Raw genomic sequence first — 11,561 nt, 5'->3', positions numbered from 1 at the left:
CTTGAAATCAAACAATGATATTAGTGTGGGAAGTTTAAACAACTGCCTAAATTATAGCTACCGTCAAATATAATTAAATGTTTTTATTTAAAATTCAAATTCACCACCAAGAATTGTTATTATAGTTGCGGAAAAATAAAGGTAAAAATGTTATTATATAAGTTGTTCATGTAATCACATCTAATATAAACTGATTGTTAATTCAGAAAATTAAAATGTGCATTCATCCTAATTTCAATATCAATTATAAATTCCTAAATGACTGTTATATACTAATATATTAAATTAATTTTCACTAACTGTTAAGACTTAAATCTTGATTTTTTCAATATATTTATCACTCACTAACTGTAATAAATCTAATCCTTTCCCAAACCAACTCAAGTTATAATTTCGGAATTTCTTTTCTCTCTAATTTTCTTTTTTGACGAAAAACTGATTTACAAAAAGAATTCTGATTTTCGAAAATTTTTTTTTTAAAAGATAAAAATCTGATTTAATAAATAAAAACATGTTTCATCTGATTTATTATAATTTTACTTTATTTTTCAGAATTTTATATTATAAAATCTTATTATAACAAAAAAAATTAATCTTATTAAGTAATGAGATGATTTATGTATTGTATTATAGTGACCGTTAAAGAATTGATATCGTATTATATAGGACCCATAATCGATTGTGTTTTTTTTAGAATATATTTAAAAAAAAACGATTTGCTTGCATTATATTATAATATTATATGTAAAAAACCGATTGCTTGAATAAAGTAATGGATTATTGCCTCATCATGGTCTACATAGCGTATAAATTGATTTGTTTGAAAAAACCGATTTGCTTGCATAGATTATTCTTCATCATATATTCTTTCCTAAAGTAATATCATCATATTCTTTCCTAAAGTAATATTATTGTCCTTGCATTTACATACATTACCACGTGGTAAAGCAAAGCAATAGGTTGAAATGAAAGATGACACGTGGCATAAAGAAGATGTGGCCAGAGAAAATTAGGATGAAGAGAGTAGAGGAAGCTTCATGTCTTGCCACGTAGGCTGGAGTTTTCTCTCTAATTTAAAACATAGAATATTTTTTATAAGGCCCGTTCTAATAAAATAAGAACAATCATACTACTAATTATAGATAATTCACAAGTCATAATCTTGCAGCACAAGGTCGTAAGCCAATTTTACACTATTCTCATTACAAGATATTAAATTTTTTAATCACAAGGCCATAATAAATATTTCAACCTAAATTACGAGATACACCTCATTCACGAGTATGTTGGAATGTAATATAGAAGTTTGAAATTGTTCTACAATACAATTTTAAAAATCGAAAAGAATATGAAAAAGAACACAGGTCATATGTGATTAAAAAATAAAAGGCAAATCAAAACAAAAATATGCCTTATTTGTATAATTTTCTTGAGTGATTGTCTATTTAAATTAATCTTTTCACTTAGAAATTTAGAGATAACCCCATTCATTTTGATGAAAATCATGCTATATAAAACTTTGAGATTGTTTTTTAATACAATTTGGATAATCATATCATAAAAAAAAATAAAAATTTGTAATAAGATAGTTTAATAAGAGAGAGGAGTTGAGCGGGACTGCAGCAAGCAAGGAGTGAAAGTTGTTGCATGATTGAGTGACAGTAGTGCTGCGCATTCTTTTTTTTATATGAGCCTCTGTATAAAACGATAGGCAGAACAAAAGCTTCTTCATTCAACTTTTTTTTTTTTAAGAAAGTTTTTTTTTGCTAAGCAAGTAATTATATTAATTAGAGCAAACAGTTACAACCTAAAACAGGGGCGAAGCCAGAACACATAAGCTAGGGGGGCCGATATAAGCTACGGGGGCCAATATAACTAATCGCAAGTTCGGAGGGCCGAGATTTTCACCACTTTTCTATAGAAATTTGACAAGGGGAGGGGGGCCATGGCCCCTGTCAAAACCCCCTGGCTTCGCCCCTGACCTAAAACCAACCAAGAGAAAGCAAACCTTTGCTTAGAAAAAAAAAGGTTGGTCACATGTTTTATCATGACATTAGCTACATCAATCACTGAACATACGGGTCATAAGTCGGTTTTAAAATTTAGTTTTAATACACGATATGATTATAAAAACTTGAAATCAATCAGCTGCTATTCAAATCATGATTTTAGGAGAAACATCCTAAAATCTTAAATTTATAAACAAAATATTCCCCCGCATTTTAATGTGTTTTTTTGTTTCATTTACGTAATTATAAATGTATATATCACGATTACAATATTTTTAAAGTTTAAAATGTTGTAACAAAGGATTTTTATATATATTAAATATAATTTTACATTTTATATTCTTTTAATCTTAAATACATGGAGTCTAATAATCACGGATTCAATATATTTCGAATAAAAACAACTACTTAATATACAAAATAATGTTGTCGTACATTATATACGACTCCAAACCATTTCTACATAAAACCTCCCGTGCATTTTTGCACGGGTGGAAAGCTAGTTTGTATATATAATCATATATAGGGTCATTTCTTATCTTAAAATGTTCGTTAAAACGGTCTATATTTAGTAAGATTTCCCCACCCACGCACTTGTTTTTATCCAGTTTCACTACTTTGATAAGGTCCCTACAAATTATTGTTGCTTTATACTTCATAGTACTTCTACAATTTATTCAAGGAGCTCTTTCATATTTTTGCTCATAATCTATCTATCTTCTCCTCTTTCTTCCCTAATGTTGGGGAAAAAGAAAATCTCATTTTAGCTTTATGTTCATTTTTTTGTAGGATTTTTTTTTTTCCAACAAAATGGGTCTCAAGAAACTCATCCAAATTCTGTGTTTTTGGTGTTTGATAAATGGTTGTCTGCTTCCTTTGCCAACTTCTGGGTTGGTGAGAATCAGTCTTAAAAGAGTTCATCAACATCATCAAACAAATTTCAATGATATTACATCTGCAAGAAGGTTGGGAATAATAAATGAAGTGGGTGTTGAGGACCTTGATGTAAATAGTGCTGATTCAGGTGGAGAAATTATATATTTGAAGAATTACATGAACGCACAGTTCTGTGGAGAGATTGGGATCGGTACACCACAACAGAAATTTGCTGTCATATTTGATACTGCAATTTCCAATCTTTGGGTTCCTTCTGCAAAATGCAACTCTACTGTAAGTGCATAGTATTAGTTTCTTTATAAACTTTATAGGTAAAAGTTAAAACTTTTAAGTATTTATTTCTAACAGTCGAGGATAACTATCCTAGTTGGTAGAATATTGCAAATTAGTAGGTGCACACGTTCGTATGGTGAGTAAGGTGCGCATGATGAACATCAAGTACTAAGTTATGAACATAAAGACCAATACCAATGAACATATACTAACAGAGTTGTACATATGTTCATTTGGCTTGTTAGTCATGTACATATGTTTATTTGACTTGTTATTCATGTGCATTTGACTTTTAATCATGTACATGTGTGCACTTTCCTCATCATACGGACGTGTGCACCATCTAAGGATTGAAACACTTATGCTAATGTCTTGAGTCTTCACGAGAAATGCTTAAATTCTCTTTGGGTATTACTGTAAATAAATGATGATATTTTGTGAAGGTAGAATTGGTCTTGCAAAAACTATGACGTAGGTACACCCAATACCACCAACTTTGACTACTAGTCAAAATACCCCAAACTATTGGTCATGTGCAGCGCGCGTGTCATAACTGACACCGGAGCTAACTTTTCTTGCCGACAGCAAGGGATTGGTGTTAACTTTTTCCCATTTCCCCCTTTTTCCCCTTTTTTATTCATTTATGCTATGTTTCAATTAGAAGCCTAAATCACGTGAAAATATGTTGACAAAAGTTAGCTCTGGCATCATTTATAATAACCGTTGGTCGTTGCACCTAGACCCATAGTTTAGGGTGTTTTGGCTACTAGTCAAAGTAGTAGTATTGTACGAAACTCCCTCGGTCCCTAAATAGAGTGCCCATTTCTTTTGGACACAAGTATTAAGAAGAAATCATGTGTAGGACCTTAGTTGTAGTAAATATAAAAGTTGATACACTTTTTATGAATTGTTTATTAAGGAAAGAAAATGTGGGCCATATGAGAAAGTGGGTGATATTATAAAAATTGAAAGCAAAATAATATTTTAATGGATGGACCATACCAAATAAGGAAATGGAAATTATATTTGGGACATATATAAATGGAAAAATGAGCACTCTATTGAGGGACGGAGGGAGTAAATGAAAAATATTGTGTACAAAATTGTTAATGTTTGCATAACAAATGATCGATATTATATAAATAATTATAATTGTTTCTATTAAGAATATGGTATTTGTTTGACTATGGTATGAACAATTCTATGTTCCTCCCATTCCCATATAGGAATTAGAATTGGGCAAAGCTCTGAGTCTTCACCATGTCTTATTTCTTGTTTGGTTGCAATGTGAATTACATTCTCATAGGAATATACAATTTTGGGAAATTAATTCCTTTATAAAATTCCTACGAATTAGTCTAATTTGTTTAGTAGTCATAAGGAAAGTTGTAATTCATAAGAATTTATATAGGAATTGTGAGTGACCAAGGGGAGGGTAGGTAAATAAATTTATACATTTTGCGGAAATTTCAAATTCCCATGTATTTTCGTTCCCCCAAATTTTCTCACTTCCTATCAACCAAACAACTACCCAAATCTGAAAATCATGGAAATTTCTATTGCCTACATAATTTCATGTATATCAAATGACCACTTAGTTTAGTTGGTCGGACTTTTATCTTGTGACCCCTAGATCATATTGGACTATTTGTTGCTTATTATGTCAAAAGTATAGGCTATTAGAGGTTGGATTCCTTTTATCATTTTCCGGGTTAGCCCGATTGAACCGAGTTCATTTATACGAGGTCAGAATGTCTAATTGAGTTAATTCATTCATCTCATATTTGGCAGTCCAATAAAAGTTACTTCCTCCATTTCGAGATAAGTGAAAAACTTCTCTCTTTTATGTGAGAGAACACATGAAGTATACTTTAGCTTTCAACAAATAGATTGTCTCTTTTTTTAAATAAGTGTTTCAGTTATTTCATCTCATGCTTGCATTGTTTGTATTCTTTAACTCATAATCAGTTTTTCCATTGTGGAAGGCTTGCCATCTTCATTCCAGGTTTGAGTCAAGCAATTCCAGTACATACACAAAGATAGGTAATACTTTGCTTTCGTTAGCTTGATTTTTGACACAGGTTGTCGGTACTCAGCAGACTATGATAACATTTACACTCAAGCTATGTTTGGCGGGATGGAAAACATGTTTTAAGACTTCAGAGCAAACTGATCTTTTATGAAAAATATTTTTCCTAAGGGAAAGCACAGTTATAAATTTGTCTTCCTTCGTTACATTTCTTACAACAAAAGTACAAGAGAAAAGAAAGTTGAAAATGGAGGAGAGATGATGCTATTATTGGGAGAACTATGCTCCACCATTTACGTACCAAACAAAGGAATAATTGAGAAAACTACTTCTGCAGAAAAATGTTTACCCCCAACCAAAAACTCTTGTAATATATTCTACATTGCTAGTCAAATTTCAATATTTAGCTGATAATATGTCATCTTACACCTCAGGAACACCTCATGACATTAATTATTCAGCACAAGCAAAAATTAGTGGTTTCATCAACCAGGATAATGTTGAAGTTGGAGGCCTACTTATCAAGAATCAAGTATGTTTCTTAAGTACTTGCTGCCATAACTAGTAAAGCCTTTAGATGCTTCAATTGTACAAAACCAAATCTTTAACAGTACAAAATATTATTCTTGTGGTTTGATATTAGTTCTCGCATTGTCCCAACACATCATGGATAATAAAGACATGATTTTTAAAAAAGACCCAACAACATTGTTGGACCATTCAATCATTCATCTCCTCATGAGGCCTCATCACATAATCTATTAGTGTTATATTAGAAAACATGATCATGATGATTGTTGTGTTAGAAGATGGGACAAGTTTTTCCGGTACATTTAGGACAATATATGCGACTATTATTAGTTTCTGATGGGGGAATATGCATAGAGCAGTTCACATGTAACATTAGCAACAGAACTGTGCTACTTTCATTGTTAATTAGTTTCATTTCCATGGTTAACTAGCTAGACTAGGACATGTGCATCCATTTTACCATAACATTATTGTGGAATACCTCCTCTTAGAGTAACTTTTATATTGTCTGTATTATTTGAATTTAATTCTTACAGCAGAATCAGACTTGAATTAAGATCTGACTAATTATGCGTGCAGATTTTCTTAGAAGCAACAAGTGAGGACAGCCCATTATTGCCACTTGCAAAATTTGATGGTGCAGTTGGGCTTGCATTTCCAGATGATTCAGACAGCACCACAACTCCTATATGGTAATCGAGTGAGGTTCGGTCGATCAGTGTACATATAAGAGGGGTATTGGTACATTCACTTGGTGTGATGCCTACTCCAACTCCTCTTTCTTGTCCACCGATGAACTTGTTTTCCGTTGTTATCTATGGTAAGCAAGTAAGGCTCCGTTTGGTTGGGTGTAAAACATTTTCAATGTAAAATGAATTTCATGAAAAACAATTTACAACGGAAAACACAATTCTGAAAATAGCTTCCTGTTGTTTGGTTTCCTGTAAGAAAAATGATGAAATGAAAGCAATTGAAAGGTAAAGTAAGGAGGTAGTGAGAGGAGTGTACAAGAGAGATAAGTAAAAGAAAGGAAAATAGCTTTTTTTTTTATTATTTTGAAGGAAAAATGGTTTTCCATCATAGGGAGAACAATTTTACTCCTAGAGAAAATGGTTTTACACTACTTTGCAAACCAAACAAATGTAAAATTGAAAATAGAGGAAAACAGTTTTCCGGGATAATGTTTTACGTCCTACCAAACGGGGCTTAAATGAGTAATGGCAACGCATCCTTTATACGTAAAGAGTGTCCAATCTCAAAGGGCGGCTCTTCTAAAATTACCCCTATTGCCAATATGCCCCTGTATATGTTAAGAATATCTTCAAATTCCCTTGAGAATTGGGAAGTATGTGGTAATTGGGATAGTTTTACAATGGCTACAGTTTTTCTGTATCCACTCAAAAAGCTTCCGTGGTAATTGGTAAACATTCTAAAGCCATTCTGAGATAAAAAAGGAACTTATGTGATATGTGAGTTGTGACACACATACACTAAATTATAACTATAATGTAGGCATACAATGGCAGAACAAGGCCTCTTAGATAAGAAGATTTTCTCAATCTGGTTTAACCCAAATCCAGAAGAAGATTTAGGAGGAGAAGTAGGTTTTGGAGGAGTTGATCCAAAACATTTCAAGGGAAAACATACATATGTTCCTGTTATTCAAAACCAGCTGAATCTATGGCAGGTCAGTAGAAAAAGAAAAAAAAAGAATTGGCACATTTTCCTCTTCTCTTTAAGGTTTTACTCCCTCCATTTCCTGAAGATCTTCCTTGTTACTGTTCCTACATATACCAAGGAGGATCCATTTATGTGGGGTATGAGGTGGGTAAAGTAGGAGAGAGAAAGGGGTTAAGATAAATAAACAAATAAAAAGGGGTTAAAGTAGGAGAGAGAGGGAGTAAAATTGAATTAATAATGTAATGGTGGACCATATAATAGGGACATGAGAGGGTAAAAAGGGGAAAAAAATTTCCAAATAAGGAATAAAGTAAAAGAGGGAAGATCTTTTGGAAACGCGCTTAAACGGAAAGAAGGAAGATCTTTAGGAAACGGAGGGAGTATTTCTTAATAATTCCAAGTTTGTGGGTATCATTTTCCTATTGCTTTGAAGTGACCTATTATTTGTTGTACATGTATTTTACTCTCTTTTTTGTTTGTCTAAATTTTCATGGTATTTCTTTTTTGTTCTCACCATGACCAATAGTTGATGACTAGTGGCTTTTATATCCTCAAACTTGAGATTATTAAAAAAAAAGGAATTAGTATGGGAAGATACCTCAAACTTGGGATTTATCATTCATGTTGTCATGTTTTAAAAAGCATCAGCTTTAACAAATAGTAGTTGTTATTATTCTTCTAACGAGTCAAGTTTCTCACTGTTTCTTCAGATGGAAATTGGAGAATTTTTCATTGGTAACCATTCATCTGGTATAGTCTGGCAAATTGTATTAGTTGATTATTATGACTATTATTTGTAGATATGTATACTATCATACTCTAACTCTTCATTTTACTACAAATACTTGGGTCAGACTCTCAACACTCCAACTTGGGTATGGGCATTTGACATATCATCTCGTGCTAAAATTACTCGCAGAGTGTGCATCATTGGACCCATACCCGTGTCTGACACAAATACTCAAGTCCAAGATAAATTAAGTTGCAGGCTTTAGCTAGTTTCATTGAGCTGGAAAATGATCATAAACTGACAAATTATTTGAACAACAATTCGTATTACTCAGGCTATTGTCAGGATGGTTGTGCTACTATTATTGACTCAGGATCACCAGAACTTACAGGCCCTACAGTATGCTTAATTTCTCAAACTTGAAACTTCATTTACTTGATCAAATTTATTCAGCTCCTTTCATTTGAAAGCTGTTATGAAATATTTCACTGAAGTCTAGTGAATTTTCAGGTTGCTGTTATTGAAATCAACCACGCGATAGGAGCAAAAGGTTTCAAAAGCATGGAATGCAAAGAGATAGTTTCCCAGTATGGGGAGATGATATACGATCTTTTAGCATCAGGGGTCTCTTTCTTCTTGCCCTTCACTCCTCTCTATTTTGGCTTCTGAATCACTCAGTTCATCAAAATATATAAAAATTCTGCTGTGCAGGTGAATCCTGATAAAATATGTTCCCAGCTTAGTTTGTGTTCAATCAACAGGGCCCGAAATCTGAGGTTAGAAAATGCTTTTACATTTTCAAGATCCTAATTTCTAAAGTAGATTGACCTGACAAAAAATTGATCCGTATCCGACTACTGATCCATGCTATCTGACCCAAACCTGAACTATCCCTACATTGTATGACCCTGTAATGAAATTGACCAAACCCAACCTGACCTGATGAAACCTTAAAGTAATATGACTAACATCGATAGATTAGTCACAATAAAGCGTAAAGTAATTAACACTGCCACTTCAAAAACTTAAATAATTCACAGTGGACTCGTATTTGAGCTGAAACTAAACAGAATGATTCACTACTCTATTATGATCAAACTGATTTGCAGGAATGATTTCAAGACAGTTCAGGTTAGAAAAACTAGAAAAGAACTTTCTTCAGTTGCGGACGAACTGTTATGCAGTGCCTGTCAGATGACAGTGATTTGGATTCAGAATCAGATGAAGCAGAAGAAATCCAACAAAGAAATACTGTCTTACGTTAGCAAGGTTATCTTATTTCCTTGAAGTGTTGCAGATTGTAAGGTTTTTTAAGCTTCATCACTAAACTTTGTTTTTCTATCCTTCGCAGCTATGCCATAGCTTTCCAACCCCTTTAGGAGATGCAGTAGTCCCCTGTGACTATGAGTTTCTGCCGAACTTGACATTCACAATTGGAAACAGACCTTTCACGTTCACTCCTCAACAGGTTTGGTTTTCATAAATTGCAAACACCACTATCAAATTTCTTTTCTACTAAGAAGAATTAAATCTTAAAGAATGGACCACATAACAGTATAACACTCTCTTCGTGTAGCTTGTGTTTTTATATTAGGCCCTTTCAGACATAAGGATAAGGATACCTTTAACTAAAAACTTATAGGATAAAGGAGGGGGGGGGGGGGGTTACTCAACTAATTGTATGGTGAAGTGTATATGGTGAAGTGTAAAAACCCAAATAGTAAGGATAATTGATCAATTATGATACTTTACTCATTGTCTGTAAAAATGAATTGAACTCCAAATCAAATGTGAGCTACCATATAGACATGGATGGACATATACTTATCGAACCTTCATAAGGGTTGTGACCGCGTAAATTTCACCTCTCTAACCCATCCTAGATATAAACCACTTAAGAATCATTTGATAATCAACTCATGTGTTGATTAGGTGTTACTGATAACAGATTTGGAAATTTAAAATCCTATCCACTCCCTATGGTGTTATTTTTTGCTTGGATCTGAGTTTCCCTTCTTTAATCTCAGTACATTCGTACAACTGAAGTACACGGTAAAGTGGTGTGCCGAAGCCAATTTTACGCAGTGGATGTGCCATCTCTTCCTGGCTTTTGGTATGTTTAATTTGCCTATTATTGTCAACTGGAGACTTTAGGTCTTCCTGGAAGTCAGGCTCATTCTGTGCTTGTGTTGTGAACTCTGTCACAGGAGCCTAGGAAACGTTTTCATGGGAGTTTACCATTCTGTTTTCGATTTTGGCAACCGACGAATGGGCTTTGCTGAAGCTGTTTAGCCAGCTCTGTCCACTTAAAAGTGTCTTGTTTCACAGCTTACTGCTGGATTTTGCATTTCATCTATCCAAGTATTCAGCAACAGCTTTACAGCGCTGGTAACCTGGTGCTAAGCAGTATCCTATAGTAATCTGATAAACATTTCCTCCTATAGTAGAAGTCATTGGAACTGTTGTTTAAAGTTAGACAACTACTTGTATTTCCAACTATCTCAATGGTTGTTCCATATTGTATAAGCTCATTGCACAAATTATATACTACCTCCGTTTTCTATTATTTGCAACGATTAGATATTTTCCTTCTCTACTTTATGTCAAATCGTTGCACATAATAAAAAACGGAGGTAGTATTAATTGTAATATATCCTTTGTTTAAAGACTCAATCTCTACTGTCATTCTATATCGAACAATATCTATATGTATAATCTAAATATGATTTGAAATAAGGTCAGCCAAAAATAATCTTAATTATGATCCCATCAGAAAAGGCCAATTTATTATAGTTTCAGAGCTAGCAGATTAAACAGACTTATACAGAAATTAATTTTGAAGTATCAAGGAGAGATTAGATTTAGCAATCCCCTTTTCCTAATAAAGAGGGCGTTTGGTTCAAATAGAGGAATGGAAAGGGAATGAAATCAAGTAGAGGGAAGGAATGGTAATAATAATTATTACTTTTATTGGTGTTTGGTTCAACAATGGAAAAGAATTAGTTGTAAGGGAATGAAAAGAATTTTGTTACTCCTCTCATTTGAAGAGTATCATTAATGGTTAACGCACTACCCAAATCAAACAAGGAGCAATGGATTCAGATTACTGAATCCATTTCACACTCTAAAAAAACTCAACCAAATAAGGCCTAAGTGTGTAAGATTGATTAATGCTATATCACTAATACTAGCACTAGATACAAAAAGACTATATTTTACTATATCACTAATACTAATATCCTAACACTAGCACTAGATACAAAAATACTAAATCCATCAATTTTCTATAAAGATTCTACTTTTTATGTTGTGGATGCGCCATATCCTTCAGACTTTTGGTATTTTTCATTTGCGAATTTTGGTAAAATTTTTGCTTGATTATGGGCTAAGTATTGTAAAGATTCATAACTTG

At 33.1% G+C, this 11,561-nt stretch overlaps 1 protein-coding gene across 1 annotated transcript; it reads left to right on the top strand.

Moving 5' to 3' along the window:
- The first annotated feature begins 2,636 nt into the window (after nucleotides 1-2,636).
- On the top strand, nucleotides 2,637-10,822 carry LOC104890648 (aspartic proteinase). Its single transcript, XM_010676213.4, has 13 exons — nucleotides 2,637-3,179; nucleotides 5,165-5,222; nucleotides 5,643-5,740; nucleotides 6,319-6,431; nucleotides 7,252-7,426; nucleotides 8,130-8,169; nucleotides 8,484-8,548; nucleotides 8,660-8,773; nucleotides 8,861-8,925; nucleotides 9,259-9,418; nucleotides 9,501-9,617; nucleotides 10,177-10,262; nucleotides 10,357-10,822. The coding sequence occupies exons 1-13, from the start codon at nucleotides 2,820-2,822 to the stop codon at nucleotides 10,439-10,441; spliced, it is 1,536 nt and encodes a 511-aa protein (XP_010674515.2). The 5' UTR covers nucleotides 2,637-2,819; the 3' UTR covers nucleotides 10,442-10,822.
- Nucleotides 10,823-11,561: the final 739 nt, after the last annotated feature.

The sequence above is a fragment of the Beta vulgaris genome, chromosome 4, assembly GCF_026745355.1.
Source record: "Beta vulgaris subsp. vulgaris cultivar EL10 chromosome 4, EL10.2, whole genome shotgun sequence".
In the NCBI taxonomy this organism is placed as follows: Eukaryota; Viridiplantae; Streptophyta; class Magnoliopsida; order Caryophyllales; family Amaranthaceae; genus Beta; species Beta vulgaris.
Note: the sequence above shows the minus strand (reverse complement) of the source record. Positions and strands in the feature narration are given on the sequence as shown.